Source organism: Myxocyprinus asiaticus, chromosome 1 (assembly GCF_019703515.2).
Source record: "Myxocyprinus asiaticus isolate MX2 ecotype Aquarium Trade chromosome 1, UBuf_Myxa_2, whole genome shotgun sequence".
Lineage (NCBI taxonomy): Eukaryota > Metazoa > Chordata > Actinopteri > Cypriniformes > Catostomidae > Myxocyprinus > Myxocyprinus asiaticus.
Genome location: NC_059344.1, coordinates 47,297,096 through 47,322,570, shown reverse-complemented (window position 1 = coordinate 47,322,570; position 25,475 = coordinate 47,297,096). Strand labels below are relative to the sequence as shown.

At 38.2% G+C, this 25,475-nt stretch overlaps 1 protein-coding gene across 2 annotated transcripts in view; it reads left to right on the top strand.

Moving 5' to 3' along the window:
• The window catches only part of LOC127443397 (protein MTSS 2-like), an 89,440-nt gene that overhangs the window by 231 nt on the left and 63,734 nt on the right, over positions 1 to 25,475 (top strand). For both annotated transcript variants that reach the window (XM_051701970.1, XM_051701960.1), the window contains exons 1-3: positions 1 to 262; positions 13,951 to 14,012; positions 14,128 to 14,201. The exon at positions 1 to 262 is cut by the window's left edge and continues 231 nt beyond it. In XM_051701970.1, coding sequence (XP_051557930.1) covers positions 179 to 262; positions 13,951 to 14,012; positions 14,128 to 14,201 — 220 coding nt within the window. In that variant the 5' untranslated portion in view covers positions 1 to 178. The remainder of the gene's footprint in view (positions 263 to 13,950; positions 14,013 to 14,127; positions 14,202 to 25,475) is intronic.

The window sequence follows — 25,475 nt, the reverse complement described above, 5'->3', positions numbered from 1 at the left end:
CTGCCTCAATCCTCTGGGCAGCAAACCGACAGCTGAGGACACGATTTACATGATATCTGCCTAAATCTATCTCTCACCCACCAACATTTTCCTGCTTTCGGGGTCTCAAGGCAGGTCTAGACGTGATATTGAGGACGTAATTTCATAAAAGGATTGTTTTTCTCTGTGTTCGGTGAAGATGGATAATGTCAATGTAGAGTCGGTGGAGAAAGAGTGCGGAGCGCTTGGTGGATTATTCCAGGCGATTGTCAATGATATGAAGGTGAGAGGTTTGAAACGATGCTTTACACTTAACCGCACATGTGGCAACCGTATATTCTTGGTGAACGTCACTTGCATACAAATGGTGAAGGTCTCAAACCCTGACGTATAACATCATCACCTTTGAGCAAATATCCATCATACAATATTTAGTTTAGGCGTAAATGACAGCTGGAGAATTATTTCTGTGTGTCATTCCCTTGCTTAGGGTTGCAACATTGGTCATGTAAAATTCCTGGACATCCAAACAATGATCGAAAGAAGTTGCCTACTTCTGGCCAAATCATATAAGCTAATGAATTTTGTCTTTTATTATAAGCCTATGCTAATAATAAAACTACAAAACATCATTACAATTTGAATCAATAACATGGCGAACAGCGCGGTATAACTATCAGCAATAAATTAAAAGATGTTAAATGATCGTCTTTTAAACCGGTTCCCGTTAAACCGTCGGAACTAACCGATTCACTCAAATGATGAATGACGCGGGCTATCTTGTATCTACACGGGAATGTAGTGCATGAAGAAAGGAAATGGAGGGGGTTTTCACACACACACACACACACACACACACACACACACACACACACACACACACACACACACACACACACACACATGTTGGTGCAGCTATAATTATGAGGACTCTCCATAGACATAATGATTTTTATACTGTACGAACTATAGATTCTATCCCCTACCCCAAACCCTACCTCTAAACCTAACCCTCACAAAAAACTTTCTGCATTTTTACATTTTCAATAAAACATCTAGTATGTTTTTTAAGTGATTTGAATTATGGGGACACTAGAAATGTCCTCATAAACCACATTTATAGCATAATACCCTTGTAATTACCAGTTTGTAACCTACAAAAATGTCCTCGTAAACCACTTAAACCTGCCCACACACACACACACACACACACACACTTGTTTTTATATCATTGTGGGGACTCACCATAGACTTCCATGCATTTTATGGATTTTATACAGATCTAACGATAATTTCTATCCCCTAAACCTAACTCTCACAGAAAACTTTTTGCATTTTTACATTAAAAAAAATAAAAAAATAAAAAACATCGTTTAGTATGTTTAATAAGCCATTTCCATTGTGGGGACCACTGGCTGGGCCCCACAAGGTAGGTGATCTCAGGTTTTACTATCCTTGTGGGGACATTTGGTCCTCACAGTGTAGTATAAGCATGCACACACACACATGTTCAGTTTTCATGTTTTATGAGGACTCTCCATAGACATAATGATTTTTATACTGTACAAACTTTATATTCTATCCCCTAACCCTAACCCTACCCCTAAACCTAACCCTCACAAAAAACTTTCTGCATTTTAACATTTTCAAAAAACATAATTTAGTATGATTTATAAGCTGTTTTCCTCATGGGGACCAACTGATTGTCCCCACAATGTCAAAAATTTCAGGTTTTACTATCCTTGTGGGGACATTTGGGAACGTAGGAAATACCTGGACACACACACACACACACACAAATGTTGGTGCAGCTATCATTATGAGGACTCTCCATAGACATTATGATTTTTATGCTGTATGAACTATAGATTCTATCCCCTAACCCTAACCCTAACCCTAAACCTAACCCTCACATAAAAACTTTCTGCATTTTTACATTTTCAATAAAACATCATTTAGTATGTTTTTTTAAGTGATTTGAATTATGGGGACACTAGAAATGTCCTCATAAACCACATTTATAGCATAATACCCTTGTAATTACCAGTTTGTAACCTAAAAAAATGTCCTCGTAAACCACTTAAACCTGCCCACACACACACACACACACACACACACACACACACACACACACACACTTGTTTTTATATCATTGTGGGGACTCACCATAGACTTCCATGCATTTTATGGATTTTATACAGATCTAATGATAATTTCTATCCCCTAACCCTAACCCTACCCCTAAACCTAACCCTCACAAAAAACTTTCTGCATTTTTACATTTTCAAAAAACATAATTTAGTATGATTTATAAGCTGTTTTCCTCATGGGGACCAACTGATTGTTCCCACAATGTCAAAAATTTCAGGTTTTACTATCCTTGTGGGGACATTTGGGAACGTAGGAAATACCTGGACACACACACACACACACACACACACACACACACACATGTTGGTGCGGCTATCATTATGAGGACTCTCCATAGACATAATGATTTTTATGCTGTATGAACTATAGATTTTATCCCCTAACCCTAACCCTACCCCTAAACCTAACCCTCACAAAAAACGTTCTGCATTTTTACATTTTCAATAAAACATCGTTTAGTATGTTTTTTTAAGTGCTTTGAATTATTGGGACACTAGAAATGTCCTCATAAACCACATTTATAACATAATACCCTTGTAATTACCAGTTTGTAACCTAAACAAATGTCCTTATAAACCACCCAAACTTGTACACACACACACAAGGAAACAGGCTGAACTGCTGCTGAATAAGCAGATGCGGCCACACGCTTTACCATGAGATTTGTTGCATCTGTCTAACGGATTGCAGATTTCTGTCATATAATTGGGTCTATGAGAGCAAAAGGGCTGCTGCGCTCGTGTGAAAAACACCTTATTGATCTTCTGTCGGGTTTAGTATTTTTAACCTAGCTGCGAAAAGAACGGACAGTCGCCCTGACTATCTGTGTTATGTGGGTTTGGGGACTTGTTCTCAAGTTTTGTAGGTGTACGCGTGGTTCTGTCAGTGGCAAAAAATGCAGGTGGAGTGATTACATGAATTTCTCTCTTGAAAATTTATGCAGAAGCGTTCAAGCTGCGTGTTAAAATCAGAAAGTTGTTTTCTGTAGTGATGAGTGTTTCTAAAGATGTTTCCTCATTTTACAGCTCTGCCTCTCACAGCACACTCAACCCGAATGCATTGATTCTCTGCTCTGCTTTTGACATGCTTACACAATATTATCTTCTAATTCATAATTTAACTCCTGCACGCTCATGGACACTGGTGCCATTTGCACCCATGCTGGAAAAATGGAGATTGCAAAATATGGGTCAGCAGCTATCGTGCCAACATGCATGTCTGTTGAAGGATATTGAGTAGACTGTGGGCCTGTGGCATTGGCACAAGGGGTCGATGATGTTTGCCTCTAAGCGCCTAATTTAGGTGTCTGGTGCTCTATTTAGCACATTTCTGTTGTAAATGAGCTCTGACTGAAAGACAGGGATCCTGGCCTTACCTTTAAGGTGTAGGTTGATTCAGATGCTGCGGCGCTGTTCCTGGACTTGCTCAAGCTCACCGTGTGATTGGACCTCATTTCCACGCGGATGCAATGCAGACATGCTGTTTGCTCTCACCAATGTTTCCTTTAGTGTTGCTATATTGAAACTTGGCAAAGGGAAAGTACTAGCGCACTAGAATGGTTAATAGAATTTACATTAAATGACAGAGTATTTTGGCTGGACCAATTGCATGCTGTTTTCTTTGTCAGCTACACGTCTAAAACAAGCTGAGAACTGTGTTCCTGAATTTGTTTATTGCTATTTTAAACATGAGTAACTCAAACGAGTTGCCAAATGGTCAATTTCACATCATCCCTCTTAGAAGCATAAAAAAACCAGTGTCAATTTTTAATAAATTATACACAGAAGTGAGCATTGGACGTGTCTCTGATTGGTTAAAATGATCAACTGCTGCAAAAACAAATACGTTAAATACAATAGATAAGTAGACCTACAGTAAATGGACGGCAATAATTGACACTTTTCACAATTAGTTTATTGTGGTAGCTGTAATTGTAATCTCGATTATTTATTCAATTATTTATCTCTAGCAGCTCTAGTTATTGTCCAAGAGCCAAGATTTAAAAATCTACCACTGTCTGGTGTATGCTTCTGCTCCTACGTGCCTTTGTTTGTGGGTTGTGGGCAGCCTGTGGGCATGCCAGCTCACTTGTCATACTGCATGTGTCTCATCACCAGAATGTCCGCTGGACCTTCTTTGTTCCCTCTCTAAAATCCCACCAGTAGTGGAATAGAGAAGGGACCCTATTTCCCCACCTGTATCAATGAAATATAGATTCAACAAACTATCTAGCTCTCTTCTTCATCACACTCTATATAAAGGGGGGGGGGGGGGGGGATTTACATGATTGATTAATATATCCTGCCAAATGGGAACAGGAAAGGATAAATACACCGAGACTCTTTTAAACTCTATAACTCTACAGGGGATGTGAATGTTGATTAGATTTTTTAAATAAATGTCCAGTTTGGTTTTGATGAAGAACTGTATTTAGTGGAACTAGATGGAGTATTTGTGTGTGTTTTTGTATGTCCCTCCCTGGGGCTGGGTCTTGGGAGGGCACTGTTATAAAAGGGTTGTTATGAGTATGATTCTAGTTCATGGGGGAGGGTGATTGGATTTCAAAGGGGGGAAACGAGAAATGGGATGGGAGTTGGTTGTCATATTTAGGTCCACATTCTTACCCCCCTTCTTTAGGTGAAAGGGCCCTACCAGTGAAAGAGAGGGACATTAGACGCAAGGATGTCACAAGCACACAGTTGTCTGTTTGCCAACTGGTCCTGCTGTATATCATTGATGTTTACATTTGCATGCCTCAAACTGAGATGTACATACCAGCCTGTGGGGAGATGCTTCACATACTCTTGTACAGTCAGCCTAGATCTCATTCTGCCTTTTATAACTGAATCTGAACTATGTCTTAATTAATCTTTTGAACTTTTGTCTGAAAATGGAAATGAGATTGTGGCATAAAAATCTTTGTTCTTTACTGATAATCAGTATTTGGAATTGTTTGGAAGATAATCGGAATTGCATTGGAGTGACGTCACCTCCCCTCTTCGAATGATTGGCTAGAGGAGGAGCTGTCGATCAAGAACTAGTGGACCAATGGGGACGCAAAACGCCCCCTGATTTACATGAAATTCTACTCACAAGTTTTGGAAAATCAAGTGCAGAACTTGGAAACAAAAGCAAAGAAAAATACAGTGTAAGCGTACAACATTTTTTAATTATGAGCAAAATTGTCAGACAGCACCAAAAACAGTAATATAACCAAGGAAAACATTATTTTGTTTGCAATTCTGATGACTTTGCTTAAATATTTTTGTTGTTTTTTGCAGCATATTTTAAATGTGTTTATATATTTTTGATTCATGCTTGTTATTTTTTGATCAGTGCTTATTATTTTGATCTGCGCTTTTTATTTATTTTTGCTCTTATTATTTATTTATCTGTGCTTATTATTTTTTGATTCACACTTATTATTTTTGTTATGTATGTTATGACCCCTTTAAATTTCAAAATAAGATTTTATTTTTATTTTTTATTATCCCTATAAATAAAAGAATGGCATCATGAGTGAAATGTTCATAGAAATATCCCCTTTGTAAGACAAGACTTATTTTTCTTCATGAAACTATTTCTTATCATTTTTGTATGTAGCTAAAATTCTTATACTCTGTTAAACTCTAATGGCTCTTATGACTGTGCATCATCATCTTAAAGTCTGTAAACCTGCGCTGAAATATCAGTTGACGTATAGCTTACGCCACTATTGTTATAATCAGTATCAAATGCATTTTTGCACAGTTCCTTATTTGTCTCCGCTGCTCTGTTACTGGGATGGCAGGGATAATGTACATTTGTGTATATTTATATAATTTGTTATGAAAATACATTTGAAACAGGACAGGATGAGTTAGTTTCATTACTATATTGGATTATTTATACATCTTTTAACATTGTTGGGAGTTTAATGCAAGGTTCAGTGAGACATATTGAATTTTATTTGCATTTTCGCATCAGTGCTGGGAATATACTGTATATAGCTTTTTTTAAAATGTATTATTATTCTCTTGATACGTAATGTGAGGAGGGAAATGGTTTTATGAATATTCCTGTTAATGAGACGGGAGCTGGTGAAGAAACCACCCCAGCGCTGCATTTCTGCATATAAACTTAAAAGAGACTGCGGCCGAGTAGCCGGATTACTGTAGTTGTGACCAGTAGATAAATAATTTATATGTATATATTATACTGGGAACAGTTGGAAAACAGACCATACCGAAGAGGAAAGAAGTGTTATTCGAGACAATTGTATATTAAAGTAATAGCCGCAAACTCAAAGCGGAAATAGCTTTACCCTTTATTTTGTTGCAAAAACCGTTTTGAGTTTAGTTAATCATTTTCATTAAGAAATTTTATTAATTGAGCACCGAAAAGAATAGGCTTAGATTTCCCAATTTTGAAAGCACCGGCCACCACTGTGTTGGGGATGTAGGCCCAGTAGCTTCTTGGATAAGGGATTGGATTTTGGAGATGAGGATTGTCAGTTTGAGCCCCATCTGTGTTGCCTTATAAGCTCCTAAGCCTATAGCAGAATATGTATAAATTTAAACTGCATTTCATTTTAAAGCCCCATCTTTCCCACATGGTGGCAACTTAATGGTTAAGGATCTGGATTGTTAACAGTTTCCAAATGTAGTGCCAATTAGGAAGGACCCATGAGATGCTCAAAGAGCATAATCCTGCTCTATCACCATTGTGCCATTAGGCAAGGCACTTAAACCCAGCTTGAACTTGAGGCCTGTTCTAAACGATCTTGAACCGAAAGTGTCTGTTAAAGTACAGTTAGTACATTTCATTTTCTTTGTTAATAGAGTCCAGATATATATGTTTGAGTTTTTCAGTTAAGATTGCCAGAGCTAGACAGATATTGTTGCACACAAGGGCACCTGAGCTTTTAGCCAACCCTGCTTTTACAGTTCCACCAATTCTCTAAATGGTAGTCAATCACAGTAACCTCCTTTCCTTTTCAGTATCGTGCAGCTTCAGGATATACAACATCTAGGATCTCTGAGTGGTTTCTGTCATATTCCTTTCAATCAGACTAAGGACCCATCCTGTGTGTTACTGTGGGGCAGGAAAACAGGTTTAACTCAGTTTGGGGGTTGGGGGTGTCAGAAAGTGAAAGTTTCTGGAGATATATGTTTGTATACATTAATGCTGCCTTCATGTGCTATCGGAATGATCCTACTTCCTTTTTCTGAAGTCGTAATAACATGACGTCATGTTCGAGTGCTTTGATGTCAGAAACATGGTTCATTCATGCATATTACTTGGGGAACTCTTACTTTGACACAGTAATATGGAATTTTGGTCAAATACATGTAGCTGTAATCTACACCTCCATGTTGAATGTTAATGTTTTCTTCCAATTCGGAAACATGAAGGGGGGTTCATGTGCAACGTCCTAGTTGGAAACTCGTATTTATTTACAATAATTGTAAATGCACATGAAGGCAGCATGAAATCAGGCTTTGTCCTGGCAACAGCTCCCCATCCTTATGTTCCATATTATTCAGGAAACAGGAAAGATTTGGGGGAACCAGTTGGAAGGAAAAAGGAAATGAAAATCAGCAATTCAAGAAAAGACACATTTAATTTAGAGAAGGGATGAGAGAGATAGAGAGAGAGGAAGGGAGAGAAATGGAGAGCAGGCATGGGGCTCATGTCAAGTGATTTCCATTATTCATTAGGGCATGGCTTCAGGCTGTTGTGGTAAATGTCAGAAATAGAGATGATTTGCCTCCATCATTCATTCATTCGTACCAAAGTTTTCTGTGTACTGGATTGAGGGCCTGACAGCTTTGAACACACTTGCAGTTTCTGTCCTCTTCCCACAAAGGCACAAAGCCAATCAGTGCCGCTTCAAAGGATCCCAGCGGAAGTGGACTAGCCAATCATGTTTCATGGCTTCCACCAGCCCCTTGATGTCTGTTCTGGAAATATGTGTGTCCCTCCATTCCCCTATTCATTGGTTCATTGTTGAGGTGGAGGAGGGTGATAGAAGACAAGGGATCATTAGTCATTGCTGTGTAAGAAAAAAATGAGGACACTATGAGATTAAAATTTTTCAAACATAGCAAATGTTCTATTAGAGCCCTGCAGCTGAAAAGGCATCCAAAATTTATAATTTGTTTTTATTACTATGTTAAAGTAAGCTGCTTTGTTCATAAATCATGTCGCATGAAATCTCACTGTTTCATCAGACAGCAGTTTACTGCCTGTTTGCCAGTGTAATTCAAGCTTGGTGATTTGCCAAACAGTGTTTAAGAAACCTGACTTGCAACAGAGAAGCTGTTTGCAATATCATTTCATTTTGTGCAAATCTTTAAAGGAAAAGTTCACACAAAAATGATCATTTTCTCCTCATTTACTTACCCTCATTCCATCTCAAACTCGTATGGTATTCTTTCTTCTGCAAAACTCAAATGAACATGTTTTGAAGGATGTATGAGTTGTTTTTGTCCATAAGTCAATGGGGTTCAACATTTTCAAGCTCCGAAAAGGACACAAAGGCAGCATAAAAGTAACCCATACGATTTGAGTGGTTTTATCCATGTCTTCTGAAGCGATATGATGTCTTTGGGTGAGAAACAAAGAAAACATTCAGTCCTTATTCACCACAACGCTTCCACTTCTGCCCAGCTCTCCTTTGCACACTCATGGGGGTGAGTAAATGATCAGAGAATGTTTTGGTGAACTATTCCTTTAAGACCATAGAAGTCATTGTGAACATCTCAGCTACAGGGAAATTCTAAATTAGTTTTTTTCAAGATCTAGAAATGTCATGGAAATTAATAAAATCTTAAAAGTCATAGAGATATCACAAAATGTTTATTGTGAATAGATAGTACATTTTCTAGTTATGCTTAGCTCTACAATGTGTCATTGGCTAGATATTGCTCTTTTGGAGAGCTTCTGTAAAGTAAAACTTGCCCAGAAGCCATAGTGATATCAGCAAAACACTGAAATAAAAACTTGAGCACATATCAGAGAAGGCAGTATTTGTTACAGATTGCAATAGTTATTCTGCAGAGTTTTGGTTTGAGACTGTAAGGGAGTTAGAGTGAAAGGAGAACACAGGGAAGCGGGTTTTCCAGGCTCAAGTAAGGCTTTTAATCAGCCACCTCAGTGCTTTACAACTTCACAAACTCATCAGCTTCACAGGCACGTAGCAACTTCAACACATCAGCTTCACAGGCACGTAGTAACTTCAACTCATTAGCTTAACAAACATAACAGGATAAATGTAACAGCTTCAGTAGCACCGTGGCCTTCCTTGTGCCAGACTCTCTCTCACCCTTCTGCTGGTGGCGTGGCTGCTTATATGCCATTCTCCCCATGCTCACTGGAATTAGAAACAGGTGTTAAACATAATCTAGCTCAGGTGCAAGCACCCTTACCGCTTTCTCTCTCTCGGACGCTTGCCCTTGCCCCCGCTGCCACGGAGACATTGTAACATTTCACTTTAAGTATATGAATTATAACGTGATAAACCATTAGCCTATTGTTTTATTGCTAGAGCCTTTATTTTAGTGTTTCAGTTGGCTCAATTGTAGAAATTGAATTAGGCTAATGCAGGTTCACTTTTGTCTTCTGCAATTACAAATGAAAGCATTTGGAAAGACAAGAAATTAAGCCAGCAGGGAGCTATTCATTTTTTTAGGGCATAAAAGAAAATGAGTCATTTGAACTTTGACAGAGTTTTGTCTTTAAGCTTTGAGGCAATGGCTCCTCAATTGAATTGCATTAGCAAGAAAGATGGCAGAGAGGGCTTCCTTTGTTAAGCCAGATCAGTAGTAGGAAAATCAATCTTTTCTGCTATGGACCACTAGATCATCCAGGCTGTGTATTTCAATTGCAAATCTGTGTCACTTTTACGGTTTGGTGTAGAGGAACTACAGAGCAGACATAGTGTATTTCTTGAGAAGGATTCGGATCAGGGATCAGTGGATTTACTAAATGAATATTGACAATAATGGACCCCAAATTGAACAAGCAGAATTTCTCAATACGCTGAGCTGACCTTCACAAGTACCATCCTCATAATCAATGAAATTTAATCCTCAACACATTATCAAGGCACAGGGTTTGTCTTATTTCTCTGAAAAATGACAAATTCTTGTTGTATGCTTTGTGTTGACTTGAGGATATGTTAATTCTGACAGAATCATATTTTATAGGTAGGGGTGTCCCTGAACCTTGTCTATGCTCAATCATGGTGTTTATGGTAAATCCTCCAACAGCTGCCAGCTGTGGTGATTTTGGCAAACATTATAGTATTTCTATATTGTGCTATTGCTTATGGAATGAAAGGAATGGCTTTGACTTTTATCATCTGCCAGCCAGAACTCTGGCTGTTTTTGGCCATATTAAAATTCATCTTTAATGGCATTTTTTCCACTTGGTTTGGCAAAACATAAAATTGTCTGCTTCCTTTACAGGGCCCATCTGAGCTTGTTTTATCTCGAAGTGTGGAGAGATGTACTTATCTAATTGTTTTTGGATGACTTGGTGAGTCATGAAAAAAATATGAACAAAGAGAGGGATAGAAATATGGGAAATAAATTTGGTGAAAATGAGCCAGCTAACAATATTTCCATAATTGGAATCACTGCTGTCTATTGGATTAGCCCATTGAATATGCTAATGTCCAGGGATGGGTGAGGTAGGCGTGTCTAGCACCTTATCACTCTCCCACAAGCCCCTCTAAGATGATGAACCTCAGTCCCGTGCAGCAGATTATAGCACTTCAAACAGTGCAGGAAACCCTCTGGGAATAACACGTTCAGATTTCAGTGCAAATTAGCAGACTTCAAACAAGCAGGACGAGACACCAGATCAAAGGAGAGACACTCATCTTTGTCAGTGTACCAGCAGCTTTTGTAGTGTCACCAGTGACTCTGCCTGTCTACACACATCCACTGTCCTCTTTCCTTCTTCCTTCCTTCCTTCCTTCCTTCCTTCCTTCCTTCCTTCCTTCCTTCCTTCTTTCTTTCTTTCTTTCTTTCTTCCCTCCATTTATTTTCTTTCCTTCCCTCCATCTTCCTTCTTTCTTTCTTTCCTTCCCTCTTTCTTTCTTTCTTTCTTTCTTTCTTTCTTTCTTTCTTTCTTTCTTCCCTCCATTTCTTTTCCTTCCTTTCTTTCTTTCTTTCTTTCTTTCTTTCTTTCTTTCTCTCTTTCCTCCATTTCCTTTCCTTCCTTCCTTCCATCCATCCATTTCCTTCCTTGCACCCATTTCCTTGCTTCCTTCCACCCATTTCCTTCCTTCAGTCCCCATTTTCATTTTTCATCTATTCCTCATGTGTCAGTCTTATATTTTTTTTACTGTAGGGCAAGGTGAAAGCTGGCACAAGGGGCTGTTTAGGTGTGTGGGTGTTTTAGGAAGGGGATGGGTTTCCTTTCAGTTGCTGAGCATGATCGTAACCTCCAGCTATGCTCTCAAGTGTGGCTAATTTCCACCTCTTGACACACAGCCGGCCTGAATCTACTTTGCTGAGCTGAGTTGGGCTTTGAGCAGTGTTGTGTGTGTGACAGCTGTGGCCAAGAGCAGCTTTACAAACAGTTTCACAGGTACACGGAGAAAAGCTAGATATGGAGATGTAATGGTAGTAATAATATCACAAACGGAAAGGTAGTATGTCTAGGAAGGAGAAATTAATACATTGCAATTTTTTTATTTATTTTTTTTGTTACTTTTGTGGTGCTCAGGCTGTCCCAAAATGGGGTCATAAGATGTGGTCTGACTGATAATTGTAGAATACTCTTGGCTTGTGTGAGTTTGTTCTTTCAGGCTTGATCTGATCAGTGTGTGCTGCCAATGAGTGTGGAATTGCACAGCTTTGGATGACTGGCACAAGTGTGGAAATGCTGTCCTGCCAGTTGCCAAGCTGTACATAATGGTTTGAAGAGTGAAGCTGTAATTTATGAATGGAATAGCACCATTTAAGCCCAAGAACCAGCTTTTGAGATTAAAAACAAAGATTTGCTTTTGGAAAAATGTAGTCATCTGCCCTTACAAAAAGTATGGTGGTGTGGTGATACCATGGTACAGTGATGATCATGTAATACTCTGGTTCTTTGATGTATACCATAGTACTGAATGATTACCATATTCATGTAACCATGGTATTATTTACATAATACTCTAAGGTACTTCAAAGAAAACCTTGACACTACCATGGTATGTCCAAAAACATGGTATTATGGTGCTTTTTTTTAGTGTGATGTATTGTGTGAATGTTTGCTTTTAAATTACATATATACACTGCCAAATTGAACTATTTAAGACTGGAATTTAATATCAGAAAAAACAGCTGACAAATTGCAATTCAGTTACCATGAGATGATATTGAGGATTTCGTAATATACTGTATTACTGTTCTAGTGTTTTGTACATCTTTGAAGTAAGATTGCGAAAAACACGATTATCGCTCAAGATGACTGTCACAAGATTGTGTGGAGGCTACTTGTGGTCATGCTTGTTAGCTGCTTCTCAGCTTCTGTGATATTGTGTTTAGCCTGTGGCCTGCTTTAAAGCACACTTCACACACAATACTTCGCCCGCCTTCTGTGTTTCCATGGCAACAGGGCAGAGAGATGTACATGGCTTGTCCCCTTATCATCGGACGACAGTCCTCTTCCTGCCCCAGGGTAAGCCTCATCCCTCCAAATGATCACATCCATTTAGACCATCCACACACACATTATATATGTAACGGCCTACATGACTACATCTTTTATCTATAGCTAACATGCTGCTGCAATTACTGTACATGCTACTTTTGAATATATTTACATTGACCATTATTTTACTTCTTACAGATGGTACTTTTTTTTAAGCTCATGCATTGTGTGAAGTTTACTTGAGCAATTGCTGCCTTTAGGAATATAGATGGCACAACAACAAATCAAATGTGCTGAACTTACAGGTGAAGTGTTTTGCACATTTACTATAAGAATTGTGATGTGATTATGTTCTTTAGGTCTATCCAATGTTGATGTAAAAATACTTTCTTGTATCCTTGCTTGTTATAACATGCAGAGTCAACTATAATTAGGCCATTTGTTGGTTGATTCCCCTAAAATTGTAACAATGTGGCTCTGTGACACTTTTCATTTCTGAAAAGTTTCCTTTCCTTGCTTCCTTTACTTGGTTCCTAAGCCCTCCATCTTAGGAAATGAGGAAAGGAGGCAAGGAAAGGAAACGAGGATGGAGTAATCAAAGTAAGTCACATTTGTAAATTGGAATGTCCTGCTCACTCACGTGTCAACTCAGAGCGCCGTCTCTTCGCAGCTGCATTACATTCGAGCGCTTGCCGTTTTTTTTATAAAACCTAATACAATTTAAGATGTGCTGTTAAAGAATGTGACAATTATGGCTTATTTAAACCGCAAAGGTAAACATTAATTAAGACTGTTGTGTCAGATGACTTGACAGGCTTGAGGACGGAGGAGCGAGGAAACAAGGATGCACAATTTAAGAAATGAGAAGCACCCACTATGAAATTATTGCTCTCTTTGAGTATCCAGAGCAGCCCAGCATTGCAACATTGGTTCTGCCAATGGCATGAGTTCTGGGTGGGACGGGATCTGTTTGCTCAGACCAATGGAATATTGGGGATTATTTGGGAAACTATTTGTATAAAATCATTATTTTTGCAATTCCATTTGTAATTGGTAGAGGCCAAGATATTGCACACTTCAACTTTAAAAAATGACACATTCACTGCCTTGTAGATTAAACATACATTCACACACACAAACTGCCCTGTACAAACTCACAGCTTACCTTGTGTGTTTGTTCTTTTGCAGTGTTCATATCCTGTCTGGGAAGACTTCAGTGCCAAGGCCACCAAGCTGCACTCTCAACTCCGGTAAACTCTGTTTCCGGCTTATATCTCCACCAGTCTTTATGAGAGGAAGTTGTTATTGAATATTGACAAAAGAAAATGTCATCATTTTTTAACCATTTGGTTTTGTGTTCATCAGAACCACCGTGCTAGCAGCAGTGGCCTTTCTGGATGCCTTTCAAAAGGTGGCAGACATGGCAACCAACACAAGAGGTAGGCTGCATCCAGAATACATGACATTGTGTGTGTATGGCTGAGCGTTAGTTCTATCTAGTCATCATGCAAAGAGCTGTATCTACCAGTATGATGGTTTAACACAGCAGGAAACCTTACTGGAAAAAGAGATACTGTATAAACTGATCGTCCAAAACAAAGGATTATAGGTACTGGAGCCAAACCCTCTGGATTAATGCCCTCATTTGGATGAGTGAGTGTGTGAGGATGCTTTTGTGTTAATGTTGCTTTTGTTTTATATGCACACATAAATACTTTTAACTTTAGAAAAACTGCTTTTTCTCCTAACTTAGTTTTATGATTGCATTGATACGATTGTTTTAGCAGTTTAGTTTTATATTAAGTATTAGATTTGAAAAAATGCCACCCACAAGGTGCAATTTACACAAAGATTTTCGGGTTTGGATTTTTCAGATTTTCAGATTAGTAGGAGGTAGGGGGCATTTAGCTTCAACTTTGAAGAGTTTTGAGTAGTCTGTTTGCATGGCAGAAATAGGCTGATAACGTGATGAATCCTTGACAAAAATGTCACAAAGGCATGGCTCAAAACTGTGGAGTGGGTTGGTGGGTGTTTCAGTTATTTTTGGCTTGCCTCTTTAGTCATTATTTGACAGAGTCGAGATCCTCAAGGGGAATCTGACTGACAAAAATAAATTAGTTGTTTGAAGATAAACAGTGAAAACAACCAGCGTTATTATGATGGTATTAATGGGCTCTTTTCTCCTTGTCTGTGGTTTTGCATTTTCATTTGCCTCGTCTTGTGGGCTGCCTGAGGTAAAGAGTGTATTTGAAGGAGTTTGATGATCTGTGCATGTGTTAGTATGTGCGTGTGGGCATTTTTAATGAGCTGACGGAGCTAGGAGATTTCCTGTATGACTTGTAAAAGTAGGAACGCATCCGACCCCCCTTCCCCTTGACCCATAGGGGGCTGTTTCAGAAGGGGTAGTATTGGTGCAGACAGCAATAAAAAAATAAAATTAAAAAAAGGCTTGAAGAGAGAGTGGGAGCATCTAATAAAAGGTAATAAAAGGAACATTAAACTGTCAGAGGTACAAAGATTCACTACTGAATGTAGGAAAATGAGGCAGCATATTTTCTATTAATATTAATATTCTCTCCACCTTATATTGTATCCTATATTATGTACAGATATATCTCTTTTTATTTTAAATATTTTAAAAATATTATTTTAGAATGCTAATATATTCTTTCTATAATCAATATTTTTAAATTAATATCTAATATTTGTATTATATAAAATATAAAATAAAATATTTCTTATTTAATCAGATTTATTTTATCATGCCTTTTATGTGCACAGCCATGTTCTGCATAATACTAAATTGGCTAAGCCAGTAGTTGTTTTGGACTCTTTGTCTCATGTGTCTAAAATTGTTTATTATAACTCGAGCGTGATGCGTATATGTGGCCAGTTCTCATGTTCACTAGTGAATGTCTCTCTGCAAATTACAGCTAGGATAAATTATAGATGCCAGTCAAGTTACTGTATGAGCAGAATAGAAAGCACAGAACTGGTGTCCTGGATATAGGTCAGATACTTTCATGCATACATGTCTGTTGTGTGACACTCAACTGATCTTTTACACAGAGATTTGATATGCAGATATGCAAGCCTTTGAGTCACATTTTACATCTCCTCTGCTTTGATTTAGACATGCATCCAGTATTGCATGAATCCAACCTTTGGTTCAGAATAAACTAAGACTGATTGGTATCTCTGTGTTGAAAGTATTATAAAATCAAAATTGATTTCAATCCTCACAAAGAAGGAGCAGCCAAGCAGAGCAGTAGGTAACCTAGGGGTTGAGCCCATAAGTGCAGGTGAGTGCTCCTTAGAAGTGTGTGGGGGCGGGGTCAGCTACTACTCAGTGATCATGTGACCTAAATGTGAAATTGCTGAATACCAAAGGGAAGGTGGCCGCCAAGGTTCGACACTCCTCACAGACGTGCCCTGGAACAACTTCAAAGAGAGAGAAAGGCAAAGAGGCATACTCGATGGATCTAACAGCGTGGAGTGGTGGACCACAGGGCTTCTTGAAGAGAAAAAAGGGTGAAGATGGAGACAAAGTTAGAGAGAGAGAGAGAAATAAAAGGAGGAAATATGAAGGCAAGGTTAGGCTGTAGCATAACAGGATTGAAGTCAAGTGACCTCTGATGGAAAGATGTATCAGTGATGTCATAATGTACATGCTGCATCCATGTTTCTTTATATTATGCATTCATTTAAACTCATGTTTACCAGTCCTGGTCTTGGGGTACCCCAAAAGTTCACATTGTGAATGTCTTCCTTATTTGACAAGTTTAAGGAAAGTGAGTCTCAGCTATATTGGCAATGCCTCCGTTCATCTATTCCCTGCATGTTATACAAGTGCAGATCCTATCAGTTTAAAGGAATAGAAGAAAATGAAGATTTTTAGAAGAATATTTCTGCTCTGTAGGTCCTCACAATTCAAGTGAATGGGTACCAACATTTTGAAGCTCCAAAAGCACATTAAGGCAGCATAAAAGTAACTCCAGTGGTTAAATCCATATCTTCAGAAGCAATATGATAGGTGTGGTGAGAAACAGATCTATATTTATGTCCTTTTATACTATCAATCTCCACTTTCACTTTCACATTCTTCTTTTGTTTTTGGTAATTAGCATTCTTTGTGCATATCACCACCTACCGAGGAGAATTTATAGTAAAACAGGATTTCAATATTGATCTGTTTCTCAGCCACACCTACATATCGCTTCTGAAGATATGGATTTAACCACTGGATTTACTTTTATGCTGCCTTTATGTGCTTTTGGAGCTTAAAAATGTTGGTCTTCATTCACTTGCATTGTGAGGACCAACAGAGCAGAGATATTCTTCTAAAAATCTTCCTTTGTGTTCAGTGGGATAAAGTCGTACACATCTGGGATTGCATGAGGGTGAGTACATTATGAGAGAATTTTAATTTTTGGGTGAACTATCCCTTTAAATGGGGGAAGACTCAAATCTCCAAAATGGTTTGCTAGGTTACGTTCAATAACATTTGAAATCATCAATAAAATCTGACAAAATTATTGTATTATTTTTGCCTGCTGTTTTGTGAATACTGATGATTTCGACACCCTACTAATTTAACATGCTGCTTTTGGCATACTATATAGAAGGGAAGTAGGCATATTCAGATGCGGGGTATGTCATTGAGCATCTACTTACAAGCTAAAGAGTTTAATCAATGCGCTAAACAATGAAGACATGTAAAATACTGAGCGTTGGGGGTACTATTTCAGGACCAGGATTGGGAGACAATGCTTTCAGCTGATCAGAACCAAAACTGACTCTAAGACACAAAACGTATCTCTTACTCATGTTGGTTGGTGAGGTTTATGTTTAGGATGTTTATGTTTATGTTAAGCCCCCCTCCCTATCACAGCAGCACAAACTGCCACGAAGCAAAGAGGAGGGGATGGCAGTGATCTGCAACAAAACTGAAGCAAATGCACAAACACAACCGCACGCACACATATAAACACACCCCATGCCTTCATCCTATCTGTGGGGGTCTGCCGCTATGATGAGGGAGGAAACGAATGCTTCCTGCTAGTAACTACCTATAATCTGCTTCTCATTTACTGTCCTTTTACTGCTCTTCATACTTCTGCTCTTTTCCCTCCTACTAGCTTGCATTCTTCATCATTGGCATTTTTTTCTTCTGTTCTCACCTTCACTTGAAACAGGGCTTTTCACCTTGACTTTTTTCTTCAGTGGAATACAGGAGATGGTAGGCAGAATGTTAGCCTCAGTCACCATTCACTTTCATTGTATTGAAAACATATTGTTGTCAGTACCTATTATTCTGCCTAACATCTCTGTTTATGTTCCACAGAAAAAAATAAAACAGGTTTTAACAACTTAAGGGTGAGTAAACGATGACAGAATTTTCATTAAGGGGGAACTAACCCTTTTAAGATTATGGTCTCAGTCTGTCTTCTTTAAGGGAAATCAGGACTTTAGCCAAGTTTTTGGTCTCTTTCAGATGTGTATAATAAGTGGCAGGGGGAAAGAATAGCGTTGAGAGGGCTAGATAATAATCTTGTTCTGTATGGATGGATTCAGGGGAGAGAGTCTGGCTGTGTCTGTGTGAAAACCCTGATTCATGAGCCAGAATCAAAACAAAAAGTGCTTTTGCTTGTCCTCTCCATCTCCCTCTCTGTCTCTCACACAGAGACTCTATTTCCCACTTACTTCTTTCTTGGCTGTGCTTAGAGTGAATGTTGATAGATTGCAGTCAGTCCTGGAAGCCTGGCACAGGGGGCGCTGGTAAAAAAAATAAAAGTAGTCTGCAGATGTGTGCGTGGTAGGCTCATCCAGTGCTTCATAGGAGGTTTTATTGCCTTGCCTACATGAGCGGAATGGTAGCAACCATAATGAACGTCATAAATCTGATTCATACACCAGGGGGCAAAATGGCTTCCCCTTGTAGTCACAGAGAACATAAAAAAATGTCTGCCAGCTCAGCAACTGCAGTGCTATTTGGAGGATAAGTCTGTGTGTGTTTGTGTGTAAGATGGGGGGTTAGTGTTTCCCCAGATGTTTAAAGTAGACTGGTGTAGGCAGCAGGGTGTTACCATTCACACAGCCATGTAAGCAAACACCAACATGAGTCTGAGAGGAGCATTCTCAGTGGCCTTACCACTTCTATTTTTGATTCAACCAAATAGATCTGTCTAAAGACATAGTGTGGGGGTCTCTAGGTTATATTCAAGAGATAATCAGTAAATCCTACTTGAAAGTAGGATTCAAGTACCTTCTACTTAGGATATGCATGCATGTATGTAGTACAGATATATTACACTCACTGAAACTCAAATAAGAGACTGTCACATTTTCAAGTAGCCCTAGCTGATAAAGTGGTCATATTAGTTGAAAAGGCAATGAGTATGACTTTTTGTTCTGTTATTTCATTTAATAATTAAATAAATAGTTATTACTATCTCTAAATAGTAATGGGATTCATTTTTGTAATTATCGTACTCTCTCTGAATTTACTTTTGAGGTACAAGCATTTTCCTGAACCCATATCAGTTGGTTCAACATGATCACACGGGAGGTCGGCATGTTGTTTCCGAGAGTGCCGGTACCCTAGGATCGGCTACATTATGCTGACTCACTGACAAGCGGCAGCTCCTATAGACTATTTCAAGACGGTTTAAGGAAGTGACATATTTTTGTTCCTTGAACATTTCCTGCTAGTTGTTGAACTCAGACTGCATTCCAAATGGGATAAATCACCCTCCAAAGGGCACTTTGAAGAGAGAACAATCATGATAGGCATGCTGTAAGATCGCTTCAAACTGAATCTCCAATAAAAATGGCTTAAAAAGGGAGTTACGAATGACCCTTATTTTTGAGCCCTACACCTTTTAGCCTTTCAAAGCTCTCACAGTTGATGGTAAAGTCTTAAAAGGGCATAAGGATGTTAACACAACTGTCATAAAATGTAATTATTAAAAGGTGTACCATGTTGTTCAGTGACTGGATGCTCACTGGATGCCTAGAACTAATGGAATTTAAAGTGTTTAGATCTCGGAAAAAAGAAATGACAATTGTACGCATAAATCGCTGCAGTGTAGTGAGACGGCTGGATATGTGCAGCTAACAACTGTAGCACACATCTTATCTCTGGTAGGTGAATGACATTTACACCAACTAATTGTAAGTTTGATAGGTAGAGCTCTAAAAGTAACTATAGATCGCTTCCATTATAATGAATTAAGCTGTGCAAGTAATTTACTATTACATTTAGGGCTCTATTTTCGTAAGTGTGCAAAGCGCAGCGCTACGTGATACGATCGTGCGCAACATCCTATCGAATTTTCGTGAGAGCGCTAATTCTAAGTGCAATTTTCGTACCAGCGCAAAGCGCAAATGGCCGTGGGTGGGAGTGTTTGCGCTATTGTGGGTGTAGGCATGCAAACTGTCGGTGTATTGTATGTTACTGAAAAGGCGCAAAGCGCAATTTGCTATTTTACTGAGAAACAGGTCGTTGCGCTAAGATGTTTCAATACCACTTCTTAGCTCAGCGCAAAGTTCAAATTCAGTTCCTGCATTTGCAGTTTGGAGATTCCACCAGCAGGTGGTAATAAAGTTCATGTCCAAATTCTGAAAGTACAGAACATCAAAAATGTCCCAGTCAATCGCAGTTTTTCAGGGGTAATCGCTTGAGATTTGTATGAAACTTTCTAGAGGGCATGTAATTTGAATTTATTTTTGGTTTATTTATTTTTTTCATGTTTGAATACATGAATTACATTTTTTTTTTATCAAAATCGACCGGTAGAAGTGAAGTGCATGCCGATACAATCATAATACTCGCCATGTTTTGTAGTAGTTGAAAATGATTAATAATACTTACATTCCCTATAATTTAACTGAGCGTACATCCAAATTCAGAAGATAATCCCTTTTTCTATGTGTATAAAAGGAGCGTGTCTTTGTCATAGAAATATGCCTGGCATTCATCAAGAACGCAGTTAATGCACATTTTCTATTCTTCTAATTCATTGCATACAGTCCATTTACACTACCAAATTCTTATAAACGTGCTGTCTTTGTTGATATCGCTGGTGCTTGACAGGGTACGGACTATAATAGGATGCAGACAGTGTAAATCGAACCTCAGAATTAAATTTCACATAATTCAACCCATTTGTGCGTTGCGCGGGCGATTTTGCCAAACCTACTTGCTCCTAGACTTAACGCATGCTTGCACGAAAATACCAAAATTTCATGGCCATGCCCACTGACTTTGCCCTTATGACTTATGTCATAGTGCTTCGCTTAACGCTAGTGCGCTTAAAATAAGGCCCTTAGTCATTTAGCAAACATTTTCATCCAAAACGACTTACAAATTAGGCACAAAAAAAAATAAAAAATAATAATCCTTACCTTGTCCGCAGGTCACGCAGACAGCTTAATAGAACGGCTTCATTGATTTTAAGAGGAGCGATCCAATATTCCAGATCTCTCTGCTGAGGAAATAATTGTGAGCATCTAAACTACGATACAATATCATAGCCTCTCTCATGTAGACGCTCAGTATCAACAACACGGCTGGATAATTCACTTCAGGTAAACGTTTGACATTATTTGATATGTTAACTCAGAGCCTTATTTAAAGGATCTGTAAATGATACCAGAAGTGCTTCAGGAATAGCTGCATTCTAATTCCTTTTTTATTGTCAGTCTGGTCAGTTTTTACACAGATGGACAGTGCCAGAATGGACAAATTTTGATTTTTGTGATTCATTCAGGTTGTTTGAAGTTGATAGTAAATCAATGTGTTATTAAATAATCTGCAAAAACTGACAACTGAAAATTGACATAAATCAGTTATTAATTTCAGAACATACAGAGAATTGTAAATGAAGAAAATAGAATCGCATGTGCAATCGTTATAGTCATAATCAATATTATTTTATAAATGGTAATTTTACGGGACAGTTTTTAATTAACTGTAGTTCAGGGAAGTCCCATATGTAATGTTGTATGTACCTATTTTTAATAATTACAACTAATTTTAACTGTGATGGCTAAACATGTTTAAAATTCCTTTGTATAAGGAAGAGTAGTCTGACACAGCATTTAAATGAAAGGAGATCAAGTGAAGTGCATCTGGATCTGAAATAACACTGTCTGCCACTGTTTCTCTCAATGGCCAAGTGTCTTAATACCAATGACACTGAATGATCCATTCTCAGTCTCAGTACAGCTGTACACTATTTATTACGTGTTACTTTTCCTTTTAGAGCTGCTTTTTCTTTTACGATTAAAAGATGTATTAAAAGAAGTTAGAGTGTTTTTGTTTTTAATATTTTGAAATTGCAGACTCTGTTTATTATTATAATGTCAGTGTTAGGACATAAAAGGGTTTTGTGTTATTAGAGGAAAAGGAAAAGAGAGAGCACATAACACAGCCTTGTGCTATTTGTTTGATAGCACCAAAAAGTGAAGAAGAATGAATCTCTTCTTACAAACCATCTCTGGCTTTGCGCTTACCATCAACACTCTCTTATTACAGGAAAATGACTGCTGCTCTTTAATTCTACAGGGTGGTTTGATGGTACAGAACCTCCCGTTGGCAGGGTGAGCCTGACTCAGCTTTCCCCATACACCTCCCCAAACTCTCTCTCTCACACACACACGCACACACACACACACACACACACACACATGTTGGTGCAGCTATCATTATGAGGACTCTCCATAGACATAATGATTTTTATACTGTACGAACTATAGATTCTATCCCCTAACCCTAACTCTACCCCTAAACCTAACCCTCACAAAAAACATTCTGCATTTTTACATTTTCAATAAAACATCGTTTAGTATGATTTTAAGCGATTTGAATTATGGGGACACTAGAAATGTCCTCATAAACCACATTTATAGCATAATACCCTTGAATTACCAGTTTGTAACCTAAAAAAAAGTCCTCGTAAACCACTTAAACCTGCACCCCCCCCCCCCCCCCCCCCCACACACACACACACACATATTCTACTACACTACACACATCATTATTAAGAAACACTGTTAACAATAGACATGATGTTTAAAAGTTGCTCGTCAACAAAAAAGCCAGAAGCAAACATGACCGTAAGTCCACCAAGATACAGTTTAAAAAGTGGCAAACAGCAGTTGTTACCTTAAAGTAATATTCTGGGTTCAAAACAAGTTAAGGTCAGTTGATAGCATTTGTGGCATAATGGTGATTAAGGGGGTCCCTCCTTTTCTAATAAAAAAATGAAGAAGAAAAAAAGAAGAAACATATCGTGTTTACATGGGGCACTTACATTGAAAGTGAATTGGGCCAATTCTTGCAGGGACTAAAGCACTTAAATTAATTCCTTTGTTAAAACTTGTGTATTACTTGAGCTTTAAAATAATTAAATTCTTCATTTTTAGGGTTTATGGTGTTGTTGTCATGGCAACATAGTTGTAAAATTGGCTTTAACATTACGCAGAAAACGTTAATAGGCGATTTTATCATTTTAACATGTACTGTATATTGTTTATGTCTTGTGGCTATACGGATTGCGGATTGGCCCCATTTACTTCCGTTGAAAGTGCCTCACTGTAACCCAGATGTTTGCTTTTTTAAATGGATCTCATCATTTTTTACTCACCCTCATGCCATACCAGATGTGTTTGACTTTCTTTCTTCAGCAGAACATAAACGAAGATTTTTTTAGAATATCTCAGCTCTGTATGTCCATATAATGCAAGTGAATGGTGGCAATAATTGTAGAAGTAATCCATACAACTCCAGTGGTTAAATGAATGTCTTCTAAAGCAATACGATCACTTTGGGTGAGAAACAGATCAATATTTAAGTCCTTTTCACTATAATTGATTACTTCCTGACGCTCTCCAGTGCGCGTCCATGAGGGGAATCAGTTCACGCTGCCTCTCACGTGACGCAAGTGCACTGGCATGTTCAAATGAAAGCAAAACCAATGAAGCTTGTGAATAGTGCTCTCTTGGAAACAAATCGAGCTGCACTTCCGGTTGTATCACGTCAGTTCTCGTATGAACATGCCAACGCGCTGCATGAACTGGATCACCTCATGGACACGATTTGGAGAGCAACCAGATGTAAACAATTATAGTGAAAAGAACTTAAATACACAAAGCAATCGTATCGCTTTAGAAGACATTTATTTAAAGGTGCTGTAAGCGATTTCAGCTGTTCTGCTTCCACGAGACTGTGCCGTTGAATTAGCCGCGCCCCCTTTTTCCAAAACCCAGCACTCCAAAGATAACAGATTAGCTTTATTGAGACCTACATCGTGCAGAAACAGTTGCTAAAACAGCAGCAGCAAAATAGCACCCTCAACAGACAACTTTTAGGAACAACATGGCTTAACAATGGCAATAAGCCTCAATAAATTGCTGCAACTACAATACTATGAGAATGCGTAAAATGATTGACAGGTTGAAAGCATCATTGTCTATGGTTTGCAGACACATTTTTATTTGCTGTTTACAGAGTCTAGTGCTGTCACAGAGACAGATGAGATTTCTTACGACACTTATTTCATTAAAATCTTTCAGGAAGTAGGAAAATATTTTGCAAACCTTTCCATGAAAAAATTGCTTACAGCACCTTTAACCATCGGAGACGAATGGATGACTTTTACTACGATTGTCTGTGCTTTTTGGAGCTTTAAAATGCAGATCACCATTCACTTGCATTGTATGGACCTACGGATCTGAGATATTCTTATAAAAATCTCCATTTGTGTTCTGCTGAAGAAAGAAAGTCTGGGATGGCATGAGGGTGAGTAAATGATGAGATAATTTTCATTTTTGGTGAAATATTCCTTTAAAGTTATTCCTGTTGGCATTACATATACAAGAAAAGGAGGGACAAGTTGAAATAAATTTTTGTGGTAATCATCATTATGCTTCAAATGTTGTTGATTGCACTTAACTTGTATTGAACCCAAAACATTCCTTTAAGGAGCTATTTCTACCTGATCTAACCCTTAAATCAGTTTTGTTAGTGTAATATATTCAGGTTGATTCAGCGACATTACATAATATTTTTTTCTTGAATAAAACCAGTTAGTTTAGATGTTACCACATGAAGCAATTTGTTTCTTTTTTTTTTTTTTCAGTGTAGAAGGACTCTCTTGTTCCAGTTTTTAAAGCAGCCATTAGGTTAAGTGCTAGAGTTTGAATGCTTAACTTTAGGAGAGATTCATTTGTCAATTCTCTTTTGAGCTGTAGGCCACATTGTCCTTTGGCTTAAGATGACTGACAGAGAATGCGTCCTTAATTTTTCCTTCACCATCCTACAGTATTTCTCAATGGCTGTTCATAGCAATGAATAGTAAAATATAATGGCCAATGAGATCAGTGCCATAGGGCCACTGACTACCAGAAGTATTATGCTGAGAGCCTGAGCTGTGAAAATTTTAATTTCTTAAGATTTTACACTTTATTTTATTACATTGGTACATGAACATCCTCTGAAACAGCATATGTGCAATATAAAAATTCTGAGATTCTACAGTTCTCTCTCTTTTTCCTTATTGCATATGAAATATTAACAGTAGTTTGAATTGCAAAATTATAGTTCTAATTAAGATATCTGCCAGTGTAGACCATCCAGCTATCCGACCCCCAGAGAGGATTCATGATGGACTCAACACAAGGGTGTGCAGAAACTGACAGAGATGTCAAAA